Source organism: Epinephelus lanceolatus, chromosome 18 (genome assembly GCF_041903045.1).
Source record: "Epinephelus lanceolatus isolate andai-2023 chromosome 18, ASM4190304v1, whole genome shotgun sequence".
NCBI lineage: Eukaryota > Metazoa > Chordata > Actinopteri > Perciformes > Serranidae > Epinephelus > Epinephelus lanceolatus.
In genome coordinates, this window is record NC_135751.1 from 12,973,859 (window position 1) to 12,997,075 (window position 23,217).

Sequence of the window (23,217 nt, forward strand, 5' to 3'; positions counted from 1 at the left end):
TTATCCTGTGCGCACAAAGTTAAAATAAAAAAATCATCAAATTACCTTTAGTCCATAATAAAATTAAGAAAGATTTATTTAAATTTTTTTCTGCTCGTCATTCTCTAGTTTGCACAAAAAACGATGACTTCAAAAAATAAATAAAAATGATAAATAAATAAGTTTTTTTTATTTGCAATTTAACACTTCAGGTTTCCTGAAAATTACAATTGATCAAAAGAAAAACAACTCAAGTACAAAAGAGACTGGACTCAGATCAGGTTTATTGTAAAAACATTACAGCCGAGTAAAAGTAACAGCACATTAAAAAAAAAAAACAAAACTAAAAATAACTAAAAGCTGACAAAGTATCCAGCTACATCCCCTAGTGCAGACACTGGAAAACAAACAACAGCAGCTGAAGATCCACAGAACAACAAGCTAACAGACTGAGGTCAGGCACTTAGACGGAAGAGAGGAACAGGTGGATATAGTATGTGTGTAAAAAATAACAATACATTCAAAAGTGAGGAAAACCAGAGAGGGAAGGACACAAGGCCCAGACTACAGCACAGTACTTTGGAAGACGGTCGGCCTAATTTCACATCAAGACGAGGGAAAATATGAATTTAAAAACCCCTAAGAGAACAACACTATTTGTTGCCATAGTGATTACACACAAACGAGTCACTGCCAGCATGTAACAGTCCTTCTCTTCTACAGCGGATCGTCCTATCATTAGACCTTCTTAATCTCAAGCTTTCATTTTTTAGTGCAGTCTTCACAAGCAAAACCAACGACACATAAAACCCACTCCTGTTCCCTCCCTTACAAAGCTGAGTCACACTCAAGATACAAACCTGACAATGAACAAGGTCAGTGCAAACTGTGGTGTCAAAGTGACGTGGCCCCATAAAAACTAACAGCAATACTCTCTTAGATCATTATGTACACAACGGAAACAAAACTCTATCCTATGTTGCATTCACAGGTATTGATCACATGTAACAGTTAAAAGGTTTTTGGATAAAACACCACAGGTTGTTGCAAGTAGTACAGGTTATTGTTGATAGAACTTTTTTCCTGTTGTGAAATACATTTTTTTTTTTTTACATCTGTTGATGAGAAACAACATGTCCACATTGTGCTGCCAGTTACTTTCCTAAACATCAACTATATATAGCTGCATTAATATTGCAAATATTTCACCTCCTATGATTGAAAAATGTCAGTTTGTGCCTTTTTGGTTAATGCCAAAATGCAGTGTTAGTAAAAATGAATGTTTGTGCTATTAAATATAAGCAGTGTCCTCACAAGGAAGTAATCCAAGTGAATACGAGGACAAGCACTTCAATGGAGTGTATCCTTTTAGCAAGCCGACCCAATTAGATTTGAATGTGCTCGTGCTAATACATCACCAGCAGCCACATTTCATCATCTGGCTGCTTGTAGTTTTATTTATGTTTTTCCTGCTTTGCATACCTCATCGTTAAGGGTCATGTCAAGTCAAAATGTTGCATATCGTTGTTAATATTGCTTTCCAAAGCGAGACATTTCCACCACAATCCGTATTCCTATGAGAGTCCATGCAGAGAGAAACCTGTTAAAGTTGCCTGAGAAGGCCGACAGAGAGGCATCCGTCTCCTCCGTTGGTAAGTAAGCAGGAGTGCATTAGTGGGTTGAGAGTTTGGGGGGTGGGGGGCTGCTTGTCCAAACTAGAATAACAGGACTAATTGTTGATACAACTGGCATGTGCAATAAGGCCGTTTAAACGACCAGTGGTGCCCATTCGCTTGCTTTGCGTCCGTACTGGAAGCAAGGAGAGAAGAGAGGAAAGAAAAAAAAAATGAATAAGTGCAAAATGTTTTATTTGTTGCTTTGAAATGTAAAATTTAAAGCTGCACTATGAGAAGTTTTAAAGTAAAGATACACCTGCTATAAAAGTTATATTAGGAGCTAAAACTGCAACAACTGGCGTTCTGTTGTTTGATAAGTCAAGAACTGATACTCTTTGTTTTTTAACAGGAAATAAATCTGCAACTATTTTGATGATCAATATCGTTTCAGTCATTTATGAAACAAAAATAGTGGAAAAAAACCTCTCATTTTTAGGAATCTGTATCATGAACTGGTAGTGAATTGGTACTAGTTCCTGACTGGTCAATACCAAAATAAAAAAAAAGATCCAAACAGCGCCACTGTCAGTAACATTAATTCATTCTAACATAGCAGTGATGATAACAATGACGAAGCTGCTGGCGTCAGGCAATTACGTTTGATGTAGCGTCACTGCGGTTTTACATTTTGTGCTCTCCACTCATGGCTGACAAGGATAGATGTTTTAAAGGTGGGCTCACTTCACTAACTTTAATGAAAATGCAGTTAAATGCAGTATATGAAGGTAGGAAGGTATTGCGTGTAAAGAAGGTAACACCAGCCAACTCGTGACACACAAATACAACATTTAAGTCTAAAGCAGATGAGCGTGTTTGACTGCTTTAGCAAAATGGCTGCTACACCCATGTCCTCAGTGCAGCCTCCAGGCAACAATGCTGATGGGATTTTCCAAACTAAATATGCGAGTGTCTCAACCTCATCAAGTCAAGGTCACACACATTATCATTATTTTAAAAAGTCTGTTGTTTTAACTGAGGACACAGTTAGCATCATTTTGAAGCACTTCTAATTTATGTTTCTAAATGATCTGATGCATTCGTAAATCCAATCTGAAGCGGCACACTAAAATTAGATATGAATTATCAAATGGTTTAGTAAAATCAGTCGCACTCAGCTGCTCCATCTGTGCCCAGATTATGCTCTGCCACTCTGATTGTGGTGCTCTGAATAACCGAATGGTACATTCCAACAGCGCTCCGAATGTACAAATGGTTCACTTTGTGCCACGGTGCGCTCAGAGTGACTTTTTATGAATGCACTCTGGGCGGTCCTGACAACCAGAGATAACTAATTTTGTATTGCTTATGGTTATTAATATTTACAACTATAGGGAGATGACCACAGCTTAACTCTGCTATAATAACTGTTGAATCTAATCATGTCATATCTTTATTTTTTACAACAAACTATGGAGAGTAGAATCAACAGGAGTGTCAATAAGAATAAGTTTGGATACGCAGTATGAATATCAGTATTAATAAAATCCTAATGATACCTTCTAGTTGCAGTTTCTCCAGTGTGAGGAGTTGCTGCTTTACTCTGTTTTATATAAGTTGTAAACTGAATAATAATGAGGTTTTGGACTTTTGGTAAAATGCAACAAAATATCTTAAAGTATGATAAGGCTTTTTTCACTATTTTTTTCTTCATATTTCATATTGTAAACAAAAATTCAAAACAATTTTCTGCATTTTATGAAAACAGTCATTTGTGCAGCCTTGATTTAGTTACTGAATGTTAAACTGAACATCATTATATGTCCTATACAGCAGTGAGAAAGTTGTTTTTTCTCCTGTCACATGTCTTTTTTGTTTCTTTTTTTCTAATATAAAAATGTCTTAATCACCAGCCAGGTTAAAACTGAAGGCATATATTTTTGGATATCTCTCCTACAGTTCCCTGTTGCTGCCACTTGGAGGCGCCAACATTCATATTTGCCTGCAGCAGCTTAAAGAAGCCATGACATTGTGTATGAAGTGCACTTACCTGAATATCAGTAAGCTCTTTGTAGAACCTCTTTGCCAGGTCCGGACCGTTCTGCATAGTCGGGATCTGGTACGTCTGAGAGAGAGGGAGAGCAGTCAACACTGACTTTACAGTTTTGTTGTTACAATTACCCAAACAGATTTACAATCAGTGTGCTTACATGCATTTAAGTTAGCGGATTACAGTCTGCCTCTTCAGTAAGCTGATTTATTACACATCATTTCAAATGAGGATGGGAGTAAACACACTCAATGAGTCCAACAGCCACATGAGAAAATAATAAGCATAGAGTGGGATTTTAGTAAAAGACGATACAGAATAGCATCATCAAATCTGGCAAGAGGACACGACTAGGACACAACAGACGGTGAACTCGTACCTTTCCTCTGTAGAGGAGGCTGCCGACAGGACACACGACGCAGGCTGTCCCCGCTCCAAACACCTCCTGGATCCTCCCAGCATCCAGAGCCCCCAGCAGCTCCTTCATACCCATTGTGCGCTCCGTTACCTTGAACTCACCCTGAAAGACACACAGGAAGTAATGAACATCAAGTTTAATGATCTATTGCAGACATTTCAGACCGTTTAAAATACTCCTTAAAATAAAGAAATATCTGTCTGTGACTGTCATGACAAGTAGTTAGCAGTTCAACCAAAAAGTGTTTGTCCCCTTAGCTTTATTTTAATAATTCTGAGAGGTATTTTGAGAGGAACTTTTTTGGAAATGCCTCTTTGCAAATCTGACTCACACTTTGGTTACATTTTTGGAAACTTAAAGGAGCACAGTGAGATAAATTTTGCGGACAATGTGTTGAATATGAACTTGCCCATGTAATTAATGATACTGTGTGCTAATAAAACATCTGTGTTAAGGTGTAAGTGATGGTTTGTGTTTGGTCTCCTCTCCGGTGGTCTTACCCAGCCTCTGGCCAGGTCCAGCAGAGACTGCCTGGTGACTCCTGGGAGGATGATGCCATCCAGAGGAGGGGTACACAACTCTTTCTCTGCGCACACGCGCACACACACACACACACACAGTTTTATAAATTACAATAAATGGAAAACCCCAGGAACAACCTGTATTTCTGTGTCTCATGAAACAAGACAGAAAAGGTCTGACCTCCTTTCTCATTGGTCCAGTAGATGAAGAGGTTCATGGTGCCGACCTCGGTGATCTCCTCCTGCTCTCCATACAGCCACAGGACCTGCTGACAGCCACGCTTCACCGCTTCGTTCTGCACTGCTATCGTAGGACCGTAGTTACTGTAAAGAAAGAGAGCTAAAATTAACCAAAGACAGGCATAGACCGTGTCAAGAGAGCAGCTGGGAGAGAGGGACAGAGGATAAATACTGTAGATGTCAGCTTACAGGAGCCATGTCAGTGTTTGCTTTGATTATCTGAAGTTTTCCTAAATACTATTTTCTATTTTTCCTATATTTTCCAGTATGTACTTACTGAATCACTAAGCCTGTGATACACCTAGCAACACTTTGGTTGACAATTTAGTGTTTCAAGCATACTAAAAAGGAAACAGGTTTTTTTTCTGCCTCCTGACACCAAACCAACACCCACAGACAGGTGTTTGTGATGAGAAGAAAGAATCCTGGTGATGGATGTCACCAATGAAACAACAGAGGACATTTCAGTTGGTTACTCTTATCTCAAGAGGTAAAAAAAACTTCCTGAAACAAATAAAAAAGGGAGCCTCCCATTTCAACAGCTGCGTCACAGTTGTTGCCTTGTTAAGATGCTCTAGCTAACGTGTTGTCATTAAAAAAATGTAAACAATATATATATAGTTTGTCATTTCATTCAAAAGTGTCACACAACCCCAATTCCAATAAAGTTGGGATGCTGTGTACAACGTAAATAACAACAGAATGCAATAATGTGCAAATCCTTTTTGACATGTATTCAATTGAATAGTTGATGTTGATAAACTCAATTGTTTTTTGTAAATATACACCTATTCTGAATGTGATGCCTGCAACAAGACTGGGGAAGTTGTGGAATACTCAAAAAACACCCACAGGTTAATTGTTAACAGAACTAAGTATCATTATTGGGTATGAAAGGGACATCCTTAAAAGGCTCAGCTGTTCATGAGCAAGGATGGTCACTTAGTGAAAAACTGTGTGGGCAAATAGTCCGACAGTTTAGGAACATTTTTCAATGCACAATTGACATTTAGTGATTTCACCATCTACAATCCATAATTTCATCAAAAGCTTCAGAGAATCTGGAGAGATCTCTGCACACAAGGGGTACAGCTGAAAACCAACATTAAATAGCCACTGCCTTTGACCCCTCGGGCAACACTGCTATAAAAACTAATATGATTGTATAAAGTATATTAGTACATGGGCTCTGGAACACTTCAGGAAACCATTGTCGGTAAACAGAGTTTATCGCTGCATCTACAAATGCAAGTTAAGACTCCACCATGCAGAGTGAAAGCCATATATCAACAACATCCAGAGACGCCGCCGACCTCTGTGGGCCTGAGCTCATCTGAAATGGACTGACACAAATTGGAAAAGTGTGCTGTGGTCTGATGAGTCCACATTTCAAACTGTTTCTGGAAATCATGGACATTGTGTCCTGCAGGATATAGAGGGAAGGGACCATGTGGACTGTTACGAGTGCAAAGTTCAAAGTTCAGCATCTGTGATGGTCTGGGACTGTGTTAGTGGCCATGGCATCATGGCATCTCACATCAGTGAAGGCACCGTGAATGCTGAAGGTATATACAGGTTTTGGAGCAACATATGCTGCCATCCAGACAAAAACCTCTTCAGGGACATAACTGCTTATTCCAGCCAGACAATGCCAAGCCACATTCTGCTCGTGCAACAACAGTGTGGAGCAGTATGAAGCACACAGATTATGGAAATAATCATAAAGCAACCCTTACCTTTCTGGAAATTTTACACTTTTCTTTGTTTAGGTTAAAATGCTATTAATACGCTGGTCACACACTAAAATGTAAGTGAATTCCACCAGAGATGAAAACTCATCATTATACCATTCTCATATGGTTCTAAGAAAACTCCGACCAGTCATTGCATTCGGACCGAATACAATGACTGGTCGGAGTTTTACTGACGTTACTGACGTAACCGCTCGTGTAACCACCCCCCCACACCCTCCACCCCTGAGTCTGAGACAACAAACAGGTTAGTAACAGGAACGCTTGTGGATATAAACCAGTGACAGGAACCCTTGTGGATATAAACTTTTCTCCGTAACAAAAGCAAACAAATGTGGACCACCGCTTCCACCTCCAGCCGCTCCAACAGGGAAATCAGTTGGCAAAAGAAAGAAACAATGCAACAAGAAGTAAATTCATCAGTGCAATACAGTCGCAAGTTTCTAACAGACATTAGAAACTGCTGCAGAGATCTAACGCTACAACCGAGAGAGCTCAGGATGTGTAGCAAGCTTGGCCTGCTACGTCGAGCTAGCCCTGATATGACCGTGGTTTCTCCTGGAGCTGTCCCAACGGGGAGATGCCGGCAGCGCTGTGACAGGACGCGGGAGCGGGGGAAGCGCGGAGGGGTTAGCTAGGCTAAGAGCTAACCCCATCAAACCAGCTGTTCCCAGTGTCCTTCTGGCGAATGTCCGCTCACTGGACAGTGACTGTAAAATGTCGACCCTTTTCATCTTACTATTGCACTCTATGTTCTTTCTTATATGTTGCACAAATATGTTTTGTTTCTGTTTGCTTGGGGTATGCAAAATGTCATTTCGTTTTTGTGCCGGTTCAGTTCAGTTCATAACATTAAGACAACACAGCATCCAGTTGCTAATGGCTAACGTTAGCCTACTGTAGCGTAGCCTCTGAAACATAAACGTTATCTTCCTTGTCCGTTTCCACTTACTAGTAATGTTAATGCTACTATCTAACGTTAGCACTGTAACCTTATTCTAAAACTCATCAGTCATCACTGACTGCGGTTGAGTTTTAAAACTCTGGGGTTGCGTTTGACTGTCTTCGTTGTAACATTATACTTGCTCTCCTCTTCCGTCTATCTAACGTTACCTTGCCAACGGCTACGTCTATAATGAGGACGTAATGGAGGGAGGTGGAGTTGCAAGAGGAGGAGGATGGGACTTTGGAGGGAGGCAGGAGTTGTGGATGTTCAAATTTTTTCTAAGTGCTGTGTGAAATGCAAGAAAGGTAAGGGTTGCTTTAATGGGGGAAAAAGCAATCTTGGAAAAAACAAAAAACAGGTCACTTCATACAGTTTTGTGTGAACCATTCACACACACACACATACAATAAACATGATAACATTACATACAGAGCGACGACCCTTATATATCTCTGTCTGCACAGCAGTCCTGTGACTGCTGCAGCTAAATCTGTCTCGATAGTTGAAGTGAGAGCAGATTTTGTTGGTTTAGTGAGTCGAGTGGCTGTTCGGTGGTGTTATGTAATCACAGTGGAGCTGAGCAGGCCTGTGATTAGAGGCTGTATGGAGATTACAGGAGCACTGATGGTATCTGCAGAGTGTAAACTGGAGGGACATGCATTTGAATAACACACTGAGACAGAAAGAGTCTCCTGCTGTTAAATAGTTGCAGTGTTGCCCTCTGTTAAGTTCACAAAGTTTTTTATTGTTATTTTGCACTTGTTTAACCACATTTGTTTCATTTATTTTTGGTAAAACACAGCTCAAGCTACCTTTGTCACAGCAGATTTTTAGCAAGAGAAGCAGAGGTATGTAAATAATGTCGGCTCTGTTCCATTAATCCACCTCTGTTTGACAAGTCAAACTGGTCATATCAGCCTCTAGAGGACATTTGACTTGTTATACGCAGCTGTAACTGGTGAGATTAATAACCTGTACTTTTCCTGCTCTGATGAGACCAAACATCTGTTTGAAGAAGGTCTATTTTTCCACCGTCTCTCTCTTTGCCTGGCACAGTTTGGTCCTAACATCAGCCAGCTCTGTAGCAAGCTACTCTACGCTTCATGAGCAAAGCGTAAAATCCAAATAGTTGTACTCTGTCCAGAGCTACTGCTGAATAAAAACACAGCCGAGATGCAAAGCAATTCAGAGACTTCACCCAGTCATGGCAGTGTTATAAAGCAGCTGTGGTACTTTAGAACTGTGCAGATGTTGTCATTATTATGACTTACTTATGCAAAAACAAAAATTTAAATATCAGTTTTGCCTGTTTTCAGCTCTTCTCAAATTTCAAAGTACATTGAAATCACAGTCTACCAGCTTTCCTTAAATCCAAAGTTACAAATAAATGACCCCTCTGAGAATTTCATGACATTGGATCTCCTGCAAGAATCATTCATACCAACAGACTCACTCTAAAGTGGCACACAGAAGTGATTTAAGAGAACTTGTGACATTCACCAGTTTTCTCCTATTATGCAATTTTCACAAGGTCGGAACAGAAGTCACGAGACCTGTTGTACGAGTCAGGCACAGATAATCTGCGTGTCACCACAGGAGGAAAACAAGTGATGACTTAGATAATAACTTCTTTATCAATGAATCTGCATTTTAAAAGGAAAGTGTAAAATCATCATGTCACTATTTTATATGCACTTCCAAATATTCTGCATTTTTATCCCTTTTAAATTCAAGTGCCTGTTACTTTGTTGGCACTCTATCTGCTTTATATGAAATAGTCTCTTTTGCTTTCATCTCATTTGTCTATATAGACGTGGTTATTTCCTTTACTTACATTTTACCTGCTTATGAGCTCATTTATCTCATGCACATTTTATCCTTTTATATATGAAATAGTATTTTTATTTTGCACTTGCATCTCCATTTGTTCATGTATGGGCTCTGTGCTTTTCGATCTGGAAAGCACTTTCTGCTTATCATCTTTTGGTCTTGATATATCTGGGCTTGGTTGAGATGGGATTTGTATATTTACTATCTAAGACTGTTGTTTATTTATCTGTATTAATGGGTGTAAATTAGTTTGGGATAGTTGTTGACAATGTGACATAAATAGTGAGAAGTGAGAAGAAGGGGGTAGGATTATCTATGTGGACACTTCTTCCGACTACTTTTCGAGCATGTGTACTGATGTTTTTTTTGTTTTTGTTTTGCTCAAATAAAGTTATTCATTCTTTACTTCTTATTCAGTTCTTCTTATCTACAGTAAGCCCCTTTCTGATCACCTATGTTAGGTTTGCACTCAATTATCTTTTCTCTAGATATTTTTATGTATTATAATTATTTATTCATTTTTGTAGTTCAATTGGGCGGGGAATGCCGAAAAATTTCACACCTTCATTTGGTTCGGTTCACTTTCACACTGCACATTTTAAAGCGGACCAAACCACCTGGACAACGTCACGCAGTTACAACAGCTGCTCATTTGGGGCCGGTATTGCCCGAAACAACCACTGACCAGGAAGAAAAAAAAGCATGACCCAAAATCTACCATCTACCTAATATGCACTGCGCTCTACGTCACTTCCCCTCTTTGGTTCACTTCCTCTCTTTGGTTCACTGGATAGTCCGTTTGCATTTCCCACTGTAAGCGAACCACACCAGGGTTCACTTGCAAGTAAATCGTTCAAGTGGACCAGGGCTCACTCGTTTGGTCCGCACCAGAGTTCGAATGAGCTTTCACACCACTCCAAACAAACCGAACTATCCGTGGAAGTAGACCAGGGTTCATTTAAAGCGGACCAGATAGCGCCAGTGTGAATGCGTACTTGGATTTTTTTATTTTTATTATGTACTTTATTTCCTTTTTCCCCTCCATTTTTAGTGACCTTCACCAGCTGGAGATGCAGCTTAATTGCCATGTTTGCTACTTTCTGACAGCAAGATTTAAAGCTCTGCAGTGGGAAATTATTCTTTATGGTAATCTGTGTGAAGCTGCAAATACATTGCCCTTTTGGGACCAGTAAATTTGTCTGAACTGAACTGACTATACTTATTTTTGTGCATGAAACTTGTCCACAGAGTAGAAATAGATGCCATCATATAGCAATTTAGGGACGGTTTAAATAAATATAACAAACTCACCCTCCCATCTTATAGGCGCCGACACCTCCTTGCCAGGCCCTAACAAATGAAGGATCCGCCAGCAGAGAAACAGGGTTAAAGGACCCTGTGGCGAAGTAAGGTCCCACTGGGCCGATGATGACAAAGATCATAGCTTGTCCTGCCCGAGACACGCCAAGAGACGGCTGGAGGCGTGGTGAGGAAGAGGAGAAGACAGGTAATTAGGAACAGGAAGTCAGTCGGTGCGACAGTAATCAAAGCATGCAGGATTGTCTTCCAACCACATTTAACACCAGCTCATTTAATTACTTTATATGAGATGGGAACCTGCACAGGTGACCAAAAACCCTAGTGTCACACTACAGTAGCTCACCTCAGTTCCTATGAAGGTGGGTCTGATGTACAGGCTGGCGTCCTGGGAGAAGGGAACCCAGTCCTGATCGATCTCTATCAGCTTCTTGATACACTCCAGCAGTTCACCTTTATCAAACAGCTATAGAGAAAAAAAAGACAACGCGTTAACAGTCAAATAATTGCTCTTTTTCACCAAATAAATATCCACACACACCAAAGACTCTGATCTGAAATGATTAATACAATTGTAGAGTAATCAAATTCACTCCAACAAGAGGATTATTTGCCAGATTACAAATAAAAAGTCTAACTCCTAAACAATAAAACTTTCAAACACTGTATCCATTCTCATGTCAGCACTCTCTTAAAGCATTACCTGGTCTGGTACGACTAATGTTTGCAAATTTAAGATACATGTTGCTATATGCCTGACAATGGTGAGACACTTTGTTGACTTCATTATCTCTCTTCACTTGTGCAACAGTATGTTCTAGCATGGAAAGCACAGACAGCCTCAGGCTTCACCACCCCGATGAAGGCAGGAAAGCCGCTTGGTGAAAAGAGTGGCATGTGTCGGAGAAAAGTTGTGCAACGCGTTTTAATTTTGACAGACTTAACAGTAAAGCTCACGCCGGTTTGCACCTCGCTGTGTGTGGATCTCAAGGTAAGAAACTGCAGCATGTCACAGACTAACATTTTAATGGCTTTAAAACAAAAATAATAATATCTACAAAACTACATTTGTCATTACATGTGTCTACTTGTGTTTAGATGAGAATCAATCATTTACAACACATGTTCATTCATTAACCATAAAATATTTTTCCTTTGTGTTCCACACAAGACCATGTAGTACAGACACATCCTGTCACACGGTGTCCTGAACACCTGGTGAAGTATTAACTCTAGCATCAGGGTGGTGTTGTTCTGGGTGGCTAGCTAAAACTGGGCATGCTGCCAAGGTGTTACCTAACAATGTAGAGGGTTAATAGTTTCAGAGCGTCAGTCTGTAATGTAACATGCCCCACCCTGCAAACTTATAGAGCCTTATCCTATACCCGGCGCAAATTGGCACACAGCACAGCGCAACTGTCATTGGTAGTTTCACACCTACGCAGTTGTCATTTTCATGGCCAGCCTAAGTAGATGTACTTGTGTCTATCTTTGTGCCCATGGGCATGTGGGTCTTAAAATAAGGTGTGGTCGTGTGCATTGTTAGTGCATTGCTATGGGGCAGCAGAGCGATTGCACCATCAAGCAACAAAAACCTGGTGAGTGTCTGAATGGTGGAGGATTTTCCTGCTATTTTAAAGGTGTATGACTCAGATAGTAAGATGCGCCTACATAGGCAGGTTCACAACACGTGTTCACTCTGCTTGTTATAGACACAGGGACACAAAAATGCGTTGTGGACGGGTGAAATAAAACATCATTAATGAGAAAATTATAAACTGGATTCTCTAAAATGTCAACAAAGCAAAAAGCAGAGCTGCTAAGCTGCTGTCTGACTCCCCATTACATAAGACACTGCGCATTTACGCACAAGGAGCAACGTAACTTCACTGATTATTTCTGAAGCTCAAAGTTAAGCTGTTTCCTCTGTCAAGTTCATAAACTGAGCATAGTATTAGTCCAAGCAGGACATGATGTCAAGCTCAGCTCACATCCAAGCTACATCGGTTGATCACAAACAGCCCAATCAACTGATGGAGCAGCTGATTGACAGACGGGTGTCACCTGATAGATCACATGATTCCTTTCTATGCAACCAATTGGCGAATCTCATTCAGGGCACCCTATTCAACCTGCTCTGGCCTCCCTACTGTTGCTGCTTCCTCTGCAAGACACTTTGTAACCCGCCTCTCTGCCTCAGGCTTTCCTCATTTGCACGTGTAAGGGCAGACAGGTGTGCTCTCTCTGCCTTATCTCTTTCCACGTAGGCATGTGGAAGAGGCTTTCTGCATAGGCCTGAGGTAAGGCAGGGGGCCTGACTGAACTACAGTTTCTAGTTTTGCTGCTTAAGTGTCCCATGGTATTTGCTGCAGTGACATTACTGCTCTTACTGCATTATTCTCAGCAGAAAACCACTCACTTCTCCATGTGCTGAATCTGCCATGTAAATAGCAGCGAGCCACTTGCAGGCACATCAAGGGAATGGGAGATAACACCCTTGATTGGCTGAATTCATGTTACGCCCAAAACACATCTATGATTAATTAAGGGAACAAATACAATCCCTTTGCCCCTTGCGCCTGACTTTGCGCCCAGATTCTGTGCCATTTAACTAGCAAAAGTAGAGCTGGACACACCCTAAATGCACTTGCACTATGCACTTTGGACCATGTGCTACAGATCATTTTAAATGGGCCCAAGAATCTAAAAAAATCGTGAGGCACATCCAGACCAACTGTGGCAAAACTCAGAGGGGCTGTGTTGGTGTGGGCATGTTGCTGTAGGCTACAGAAGTCCAGTTTGAAGGATTAGTTTTACACATCAAACAGGATTGTACAACTTTGCTAAGTAAATGAACGCAGTGCTACAAGGCCCTGTTATGTGCACCTCCATGCGGTTGCAGTGCATTTTGGTCGTTCACGTTGCACTGCTCTACAGCAGAGCAAGGAGCAAAGCATGATGTCTTTTCCACCAGTGATATTGTTGGTGTCCACACATTCCTTTTAGTCTGGCTTTGTTGGTTTTAGTAGGCGTGTAGACCAGAAACAACTTTGCATTGTTGGGAGCGTTCTGCTTCAGGTACCAGCGAGGTAATAAAATTAGATCCAGATTGTCCAGTTTGAGTAACACATTAACAAGTTAAAAGATTTATGAGACACCACAACACTGCACAATGATGCACAATCACATGATGCTATAAATGCTGCCTCAGAGATTTTTCCATTCTTTAGTCAAGAGCTAGTTAAAAAAAACAGTCAAGCATGAGACACCAAATTTTGGCATCAATCCAGACACAGAGTACCAGCCAACATGAAAGATCTGACACTGCCAAGAATCCTCACTGAGGGTTTCTGAGGACAAGGTTGGTTGCAAACTCACAGGAAGGCAGCTTCTGTCAGCGCTCCGATGCATCCTCTCCATGTTCAGCATGGGTCTGAAGAGGCGGATGTGGTTGTCGACTCCACGGAACGCCTTCATGCCTTCAAACAGCTGGTGGGAAGACAGGCAGAAACACATAACACTTTATCTCTGGTTTCTGTGTATCAGACTTTTAATCTACAACTGATACCATGGAGCAAAGCTGCAAAGAAAGTGTCTTTGCTTATTTGATTCATTCATTTATTGGCATTCTCCCATTTCCTTGCTTCACCAAGTGAAAATATCACAATTAACACAGCCCTCTCCTCACCTCTATGGAGTAGTGCAGGGCAGAGCTGGCAGGGTGCAGCGACAGGTTCTGGAAAGGTTTGATCTGCGGAACCTCCCAGCCGCCTTTCTCCGACCAGTTGATGGTCAACATGTGGTCGGAGAACTGTTTGCCGAACACCAAAGTGGAGGGGTCGGGCTTCGGCTTGCATGCTGGGTTGCGTTCGACGAGGAGATCTGTCGCCTGAGGTGGAGACGGACAAGCAAGCCGGAGACGGTGGAGAGAAAAAGAAGCAAGACGGGACAAAAGCAGAGCGGCCAACAAGTACAGTGATTGCTTTTAAATTAACATTATTTACAGAGCATGCTTTAAAAGGACATTTAGTTGAGCGTTGTAAAGAGTCAGTTGATAAGCTGACTTATTTGGAGAATTAGATGCAATTAATTAAGTTCAATTAAACTGAATTAAATGATTGCTGTAGGCAGACAGTGAGGGAAAGGCAGAAAGGGAAAAGAAACTTTAACTTCAGGCAAGTTGATGACACAAATTTCTCTTTTGAAGAGTGGCACTTTCTTCCTTCCTTACTGATCAATAAATACCGAGTGCTCTGACATGTACAGGCACACTGGATGGAGACAACACAGACAGGCCTCAGGTGGTGAGAAACAAAATATTTCTTTTTTTTTCAGTACCTTAAATGAGCTGGCGAACCGCAGTGAGCCAAAAGAGAAGGGGAGGGCCTGAACAAGTCGTCCATGGAGTGCCTGCAAATCAAACAGGACAAAACTCTTTGCTGTCAGTATTCAGTACTAGTAATCACACGTGTAAAGGTTTTATCAGAAAACTTGCTGCCATACTGTAAGAAATCTATCTTCTTTCCTGGTAACAACAAGTCACCTAGCTTTGGGAAAACACAGGGACACCATGTCTGACATTGTGCGTTTGTGGGTGTGTGAGTCAGCACCAATCATTTTGTCTGCAGGTCATAGTATGCTGCTAGTGCCACATGCCTGTTTGGAGACAGCTGCTGCCAAGAGCTGTATTTAGAATCAGGCACATGTACAGGCTACTCTGCAAAAAGAGGAAAGTAAAGAAACAAACTGTTTGCATGGATCCTATGTGGGAATGTGGGAAAATAATAGTTGTTCTAATAGCCCAGATTCTAAAGAAGCCATCAGCAATGACAGACTTGCTGTTGAATTGTCTACTAGGATAGGCACCAGATATACCAACCAACAGATAAAGCAGGTACAGCAAGTTCATGCAACTTGTTGTAGTGGCTCCCTAGTTCGTAGGTAAATTCTCCTCTTTTCCTGACAGTCCTGAGGTTAGGCAGTGAGTGATATCATATCCACTTTTCTCTAATTTCTCTATGGCTGCATTGTCCTGGCAGTTAAAAGCTTGTAAAACAGGCCTTGCATTTGGTAATCCCATGATTAATCCTATCAACTGCAAAGGTGGTCTTTCACAGTTGTTTAACATTCCCAATTTGGTGCCAAGTTTGACTACTTGTCATGCCATGTGCACATGTCAGGCAGTGGTCTGTAGAAAAGCACAGTTGATGCTTTAGCAATTCTTGTAAAAAAGTTGCCCTTGTGTGCATTTTTGGTCAATGGATGATGCAAGTCCTGTCTTTATTGCGTCTTCGAGTTTGTGTGATTATATTTTCGCAGTGACGTACGTAACATGCACGTGAAGCATGAAATTTGATCTGTCTTTGGCAATATGGACCCACAGTCTGGAGTTACAGTAAACCAGAATTAGCAAATGCTAGTTAGCATTTGTTCTTAGCCTTAAAACAAACTTTGAGCCAGCAGCAAAATAAGTAGCTTGTGTAAGAAAGTTGTAAGCATGAGTTAATAACACACACACATATACACTTTACACTTTTCTGTAGCTATGCATTGTAAGCCACCCAAAGACGTGAAAGCTGTCGTTAAGTCTCACGCCAAACCCTGTTTACAAATTTGGCAATTCAATGAAACCTGCTTATGGCGTCGCTTATAAACTACATATAAACCGACTAATGACTACTGCAGCATCAGAGGGGTGTATTATTCAATTCGGCTTACTTATAATCTAGCTGGCTTGCCTACCACCCTCCACCACACCGTGGGAGGTGGAAAGCTATGTAACGTTTGGTAACTTTTTTATTTCATATATCGAGGTCTAACTTGTTGACTGGATGTATGCCGAATTCATTATCACACCCTGAATATTCAAAAGGGGCAATAAGTCATGTTTGACGAGGCTTTAATTATTGCTGATACACAAGACAAGTTAATTGTCCATATTTTGGCATGGAGTTTGGTCTAATGACCTTTCCACGCTGCATTGTTTTGCCACCCTAGGTGCTGGCGGGACAGACACATAACAGACTATGTTAGGGATCTGTTATCTTTCCTCGGCTGTTATCTGCCGAAATATTGCTACTTAAGGTGAAACATTTACCAGACAGTCAACATAAACAGATAATAACCGGCACACAGACATTGGTCAATGAACTCACCGTTCGGAGGGCCGCCATCTCCGCTACGTAACCACGATAAACGAGATTATCTGCTCGTGTGGAAACAACTTAGCTCAAAGTCAACGTGAGTTCCGCTTTGAAATACGACCCGCAGTTTGGCTGAGGTGAAGCCTGAAACCTCCCGGACATAAAACGCCCTTCGTGATATTATATCTTTAATGGAATAACTTGACCCAGCTATTAAATAAAACCTTTTAAACGCGTTTGTGTTTTTTTTTCTGTTTGCTCTTTGTTAATACTTCACAATCACCCGGACTGTTCCACAAGAAGACACAAGTATATCAGGAGGGGAAAAGCCACAAAATCAATTTAATTATAGTCTTGTAATTGTCATTCATCCAGGAAGTCAATGGGGGCGTGACAGACGCGTAACATCTGATTGGCGGACACCATCAGGCTTAAAAAACGAGGTTATTCGAGATCAAAGAGGTGGATGCTGATTGGTCAAACGGTGGGGAGTGGTGCAGGTCTTGTTACACAGTTGGGCAGGATGCCAACATTTCAAACTCACTGATCTCATCAAGGCAATTTGATCAAGTAAATGAATGATATGTCACTTTAACTTTTATTTTTATTTCACTTTGATATGTTTATTGTGTGCACAAAACACCAAGGCAAACTTCATGTGAGTGAAAATCCCTTTTTCTGATTTATCTTTGTAATGTTACCAGCAAACTTGAACACACAAGGTCATTAAAATTATTGTATCCAAAAATTTGAACAATATCATATATATAATCTGTATTAAACAATTCAACATGTTAAATCAGCTGTTACAGGACCACAAGGACACTGTGGAGATCAGGACAGTCAAGATGGGATCTGACTCTTGATGCCGTAGTTGAGCTCAGCTCCTCCACTGAACAGCAGATCAATCCCGGTGCAGAAAGTAGCATCAGCGGCGAGATACAAGGCAGCCAGTCCACACTCTTCTTCAGTCCCAAAACGACCCAGCAACTATTTGACAAGACAACGTGTCATTTGTCATTGTTGCTGACAGCAGCACATAATTGTGGTTGCACCAGGTAACTTTCTTCTGTTCATTTGTGTGTTTTATGCTCCTGTGTCTGTTCTACAGTTGTGTCTGTACTGAACTGTTACACAGTGAAAAGCAGCAAATTGATTCTGGATTATTTACGATAAAAAGAAAGCATTTAAAAATGGCTATAGGGACCCTTTTATGTTCTGTTGCCTCCAGGAGTTGACAAGTTCCTAAAAGTATTTTTACACAAGGCTCCCTGCAAAAAAAATACAAACATCCTTCATTATCTGAATACCTAAATAACCCTCTCTGTTAACACTGCAGTAAATTACTTAAAATAGAAAAGAAGAGCAATACTTCAAGAACCTAACACAGAAACTGCTGAGTCTTTTTAGCACCACACTCTGGTGTCTCATCTTCATTGTGTCACCGTTTGTTTCAAATACCTTCTCTCTGACTGGGATGAAAAGAAAGCTTTAATTTGCATAACAATAAATCAGCATGTTGTAGAAAGTCTGGTTAGACCTGGGACTGGGGGAACTAACATTTACAACCCAACAGAGCGACTATGGCAGTTTAGATGATGAACAAAACAATGTTGCATGAACTGTAGGCTGTCTTGTAATGATTTATAATGAAACACAGAGACTTAAGTGTGTTTTTACAAAAATTTTAGTGGTGCTTGTTCAGTTGCTGCATCAGCTCAGCAGAAACCAATGGTTAATCTGCAAGTGAAAAGGAGTAGAGAGTGGGGGTAGGGCGTTTTTTCTAATATTATTGTGCTGCATTTTCTAAATTTATTTTCAAAAGATTAAGATTTAAAATTTTGTCAGGATTAAACTTGTATTATTAGATTTACAGCCACACCAACTATGTCTTTCTTTTTCACTCTCTATCGCTCCGTGTAGGAACCCTTGGTTCCACTGTGAGAATTTACCTGAAATTGTTCTCCTGTCTTAATGGCTGCTGCAGCATCTGGTGTCTGTTGTGCTAATTCTTCCCACAGAGGTGTCAGCACATTACCTGGAGAGAGGCTGCGATAAACAGCAGACAGTGTTGCTACATCATATTATAATAGACAAGACAGAGTATTGTTAGATTTGTAGTCAGTTACTTTATAAAACTTAGTAGTTACTCCAGAAATAGACAAAGGGAATTGTTGGGTAGATCTCTTACAGGTCTATTGTGTAGTGGATTTAGTGACATCTAGTGACTGTTATTGCAAATTGCAACCAACTGAAAATGAGCCAAGTGTGAAGGAGAACTTCCAATGCGAAAACATTAATGGCCCTATCTAGAGTCAGTGTTTAATTTGTCTGTTCTGGGCCACTGTAGAAACAGTATGGCCACCTCCATATGTAGATATAAATGGCTCATTCTGAGATAATGAAAACACAATGAATTGTATTTTACACATTTTTTTTTTATTTTTATAGATTTTACACTTAAGAAAATATACTTATTACACGTTATGTTATGTTATGTTATGATACACTTATAAAATACAATTCATTGTAGAAGACATTAAACTAGTTGTTCCTGACTTTCTTTGGATTGTGGCCCCTTGTGTAAAAAAAAAAGTGTCTAGTTGGGCCCTTTGTCACAAATAAACTCTCTTGGGATCCACTGGACTAAACTAACTGTATATAAAGTAGTTAAAAATAGCTCCACCTAGAGCAGCTACAGCTAACAATCTCATAATGTCATATATAATACACATGTCACAACAGACATTTTACCACAGAGGGGGTACCATTACTTTTGACACATTTGGCTGATAATACTTCTGTGCTTTAACTTAAGATTGCTATTGTATGGCTTTTGCTTATAATGGCGTATTTCTACATTGCTGTATTTATACTTTCCTTAAGAAGTCCCAGAAAACCGTTCATCCGAGTCACAGTGCAGTTTGGCTCACCAGTTCACTCTCACATTGTAGCAACTCTCATCCACAGCCATCGCCTTTGTCATGGAGATTATCGCCCCCTTGTGGAAAGAAGATAACATTTCAGCACTCTGCTCTCTTTTCAGCTGAGATTTATGAAATAATGACACTCAATAATGAACTCACCTTGGTGGCAACATACGGTGCAGCATGTTTCTGACCGATGGTTGCCACCAGACTGGAAATATTTATGATGTTTCCCTGACGCTGTCGTAAGTACGGCAACGCATACTGGAGAGAGGGTGAGACCTAAAATATTACTTCAAAGATCCTGCATACATACATACAGTGTGTGTCTGTAGGTGTGTGAGTTAGTGGAAGCAAAGAAATGTCACAATAATAATGCTATGTATGTACAGTAAAAATAATTCTCTAAAAGCAGCTGATAAATTAAAGGTACACCATGCAGGATTTTCCTATAAACACTGTATAGACTCATACAGAAGTAATCCCACTCAATCATCATTTATGACCCACTAGAAGTGTGTGGTGGTGTATTTATCTGCAGAGACTCTGCCCTCTGCCTGTATATTCTTATTTTCTTCCTGTGTTGCCGTGTTGGGGATGTGCCTGGGCACAGCACACAGGGGATATCGGGACTTTATAAAAAGGTGGCGACCACATGCCACACTGTAAGCAGCATGGATACAAGAGGAAGCTGAGAAAATTGCGGACATAGCAACGCAAAAATACAAATATAGTGAGGTGAAACCCCAAGTGGACAAAGCTCATGGTAAAACGAGTGTAAATCTGGGGTTGGTTTTCAATTTCACTGGCGAACACTGAAGGAGAGTTGGCCCGTTTTCTGTTGGAAAGAAAGGTGCCAGTGTTTAAGTTAGTGCTGCTAAAGTATTGGTTTTCCACTACAACAAATGTCATATTACTACAATAGCCGCTTACAAGGAAGGAGGGGCCAAGTTTGAAGTTTGTGTTAACAAACAGTAACCCATAATTTCTGCATAGTGTACCTTTAATTGTGGAATTAAATCACTACTAAATACTTTGTATTGGAACTCTGGTAATGAATTTAAAGCACTTAAGTATTTGACAAAAATGGAATTTATCTAAATCCATGAGGGATGCGTTCCCATCTTCAAAAGTGCCGCCTCATATCAGGTTTGCAATTTCAAGAACATAACAAATTCAAATCGCAAATTGAAGTGTGTGAGGTTTTCAATCACAAAACTGGGGCACGTCCAAACAAAAAACAATGTGCACTATTTTCTATGGCTTCTTGGTTGAACGATATGTTTCCTCGAAACGTGTGCAACGGGTTTTGAGGTAGGCTAAGTTTTCTCTCGTTTGGTTAGTGTGTAACATGTGTACCCCAGCAATGTATATATAAACACTCCCATATTAAAAGACAGTGCAGTTGCATACCCAACAGGGTGTTCAATGTACCACCATTTAAATTAATGTTTTGTTATGTTTTATTGCAGCTGAACGCACCCTGGGTTTCTGATAGGACATTAGTCTTACCAGTGCCATTCAGGCTCCATTGATTATCCCTGATGCCCAATTGTTCAAGTTTTGAACTTTAATCGTCAATTTTATTTTGCCTTAAATTAATTTTTTAGCTCTAAAATGGACAAACTAAATGTAAGCAATAAAAAATACACATCTTTTTTCAGTACTGGACACTTTATCTTTGAATCTAAATTTGATAAAAATAACTAAATAAATGACACCACTTAAAACCATGTTAAATAACGAGAGAAGGCATTCAGTAGTGATTAAAGTTACAATAAATGATCTGTCATTTGAAGAAGTTTTAAACAAGTTGGAAACATTACTTTAGAAGCCAAGAAGTAGCTGACGAGGTTCAGATTCAGCAGATCCCTGAACTCCTCTGCTGTGGTGTCATCAGTGGGTTTATGAGGCGGGTCTGAAGACAGGGCGAGAGAAAAGGAGATAAATTAAGGACGAAAGCATCCTCATGACTTCATCATCACACCTGCTGGAGGGACGAAGGAAATGTGAGACTCACGCCACCCTGCGTTGTTGACCAGGCAGTCAATGTGTCCATAATGTTCCACTGTGACTGTGATCAACCTCTGTGAGGAGACAATCACACAATTTGCCTTTGGATAACAAACCAGTTGTTTCTAACAAAACACGTGTGCTTCACCCAGTAGAGCAAACAGAAGCTCAGGCAAACACAGAACTGGTTGTAGTTGACCAAATGGCAAGTTTTACAAGTTCAAGAATGAAGGCGAGCCAGTTTTAACAGGTGAGAACTAGGGGAAAAAACTTTGACTATCTGGTGAGAATAAATCTTTAGCTTGGATCTTTGAATCTTTTGGTCTTGAGATAAATCAGCTGATAAACAGGACACACACACACACACACACACGCAGGCAGGTCTTATGATCATCTGTTCCTTTCATAAGTGACCTATAAATCTATGTACACCATAACCAGAACAATAACACTAAAGTTGCACATTACCTTGATGTGATCCTCTTTGGAGACATCACATGTGACAAATTTGCATGAGCCTGGCCCTGCTTTGTTTAACTCCGCCTCCAGAGCCTCACCCACTGCACCTGTGATAGAGGTGTGACCATGGTGAAATGTTTATTCACATTTAAGGTGTTATTGTCTTTCAGTACAATGTGTGCATTAAAGTTATAACCAGAGGGGGAAAGTAACTAAACATATTCACTCAAATAGCCTAAGTACAAACTTGAGATACTTTTAATTGGTTTAACATTTTACATTTATCTCATGCAGTGCTTTACTATTAAACAAATACTGGTGTATCAAGTACCTAAAATTTGCCATGCATTGACAACTTATTCATTAAGTAATGACACCAACAATACAATACTGTATGAATGAATTAGTCATGTACAGATGACAGATGATAACAGATGATAAATGGATATGAGGTGATACATTTCTCAATTAATACACAATTTAATAGAGAAAGTGGAATAAAAGTAATACCACTAACCTCCTCTTGCACAAAACACCACTTTGGCTCCATTCTCCACTAAAAAGAAAAAGACGCAAAAGTACTCAGTGCGCCACTTTTTGTCTGATCACAAACAAATCCACATTATTAATAATATTAATTACCAAACACTTTGACAATCCCTCTGCCAATCCCTTTGGATCCTCCGGTCACGATGACAACTTTGTTGTGGTATCGAGGGGACATCTCGGTTGTGATGATGATGATGAGGATGATGGAAGTAAGTCGTAAAACGCCGCAAAGCTGCGCTGCTGGCAAACAGCGCTTCCTGTGACACTGCACGAGACGAGAATTAATTATTTTTCTACTTTATTTACACTTACTTTTCTCAGCACGTCAGTGTCTCTACAGTTCATCCATTTCCTGTAATGATCAGTGCAGTTTGTGTGTGAGGTTCAAAGTTCCACTGAATCATGCGGTTTGCTTTGCTGCATTCAGGTGCTAGTGGCAGCATCGGAAATCACAAGGTTCA

At 40.4% G+C, this 23,217-nt stretch overlaps 2 protein-coding genes across 2 annotated transcripts; both read right to left on the reverse strand.

The window, feature by feature from the left end:
* Positions 1-245: 245 nt before the first annotated feature.
* bcat2 (branched chain amino-acid transaminase 2, mitochondrial) lies at positions 246-17,156 on the reverse strand. The gene is made up of 11 exons (XM_033643846.2): positions 16,821-17,156; positions 15,004-15,075; positions 14,354-14,554; positions 14,044-14,154; positions 11,012-11,131; positions 10,660-10,823; positions 4,763-4,905; positions 4,561-4,646; positions 4,022-4,162; positions 3,643-3,717; positions 246-1,788 (listed from the first exon to the last, which is right to left on the reverse strand). The coding sequence occupies exons 1-11, from the start codon at positions 16,836-16,838 to the stop codon at positions 1,747-1,749; spliced, it is 1,173 nt and encodes a 390-aa protein (XP_033499737.1). The 5' UTR covers positions 16,839-17,156; the 3' UTR covers positions 246-1,746.
* Positions 17,157-17,404: 248 nt separating this feature from the next.
* Positions 17,405-23,145, reverse strand: hsd17b14 (hydroxysteroid (17-beta) dehydrogenase 14). Its single transcript, XM_033643847.2, has 9 exons — positions 22,850-23,145; positions 22,725-22,763; positions 22,217-22,314; positions 21,756-21,822; positions 21,562-21,653; positions 19,895-19,999; positions 19,742-19,809; positions 18,761-18,857; positions 17,405-17,798 (listed from the first exon to the last, which is right to left on the reverse strand). Exons 1-9 carry the CDS (start codon positions 22,929-22,931, stop codon positions 17,652-17,654), a joined length of 795 nt encoding a protein of 264 aa, XP_033499738.1. The 5' UTR covers positions 22,932-23,145; the 3' UTR covers positions 17,405-17,651.
* Between the last annotated feature and the right edge of the window lie 72 nt (positions 23,146-23,217).

What these genes read in the sequence shown, in the direction of transcription:
- bcat2 (XM_033643846.2), bottom strand. An exon ending in CTGACAGAAGCTGCCTTCCT is followed by an intron (nt 11,132 to 14,043) that starts GTGAGTTTGCAA and finishes TTTTCTCTATAG; the next exon opens with CTGTTTGATAAAGGTGAACT. An exon ending in TGGACCTGGCCAGAGGCTGG is followed by an intron (nt 4,163 to 4,560) that starts GTAAGACCACCG and finishes TGTGTCTTTCAG; the next exon opens with GGTGAGTTCAAGGTAACGGA.
- hsd17b14 (XM_033643847.2), bottom strand. Translation starts at nt 22,931, where the DNA reads ATGTCCCCTCGATACCACAACAAAGTTGTCATCGTGACCGGAGGATCC. An exon ending in AGGGATTGTCAAAGTGTTTG is followed by an intron (nt 22,764 to 22,849) that starts GTAATTAATATT and finishes TTTTCTTTTTAG; the next exon opens with TGGAGAATGGAGCCAAAGTG. An exon ending in CCAAAGAGGATCACATCAAG is followed by an intron (nt 21,823 to 22,216) that starts GTAATGTGCAAC and finishes GTCTCCTCACAG; the next exon opens with AGGTTGATCACAGTCACAGT.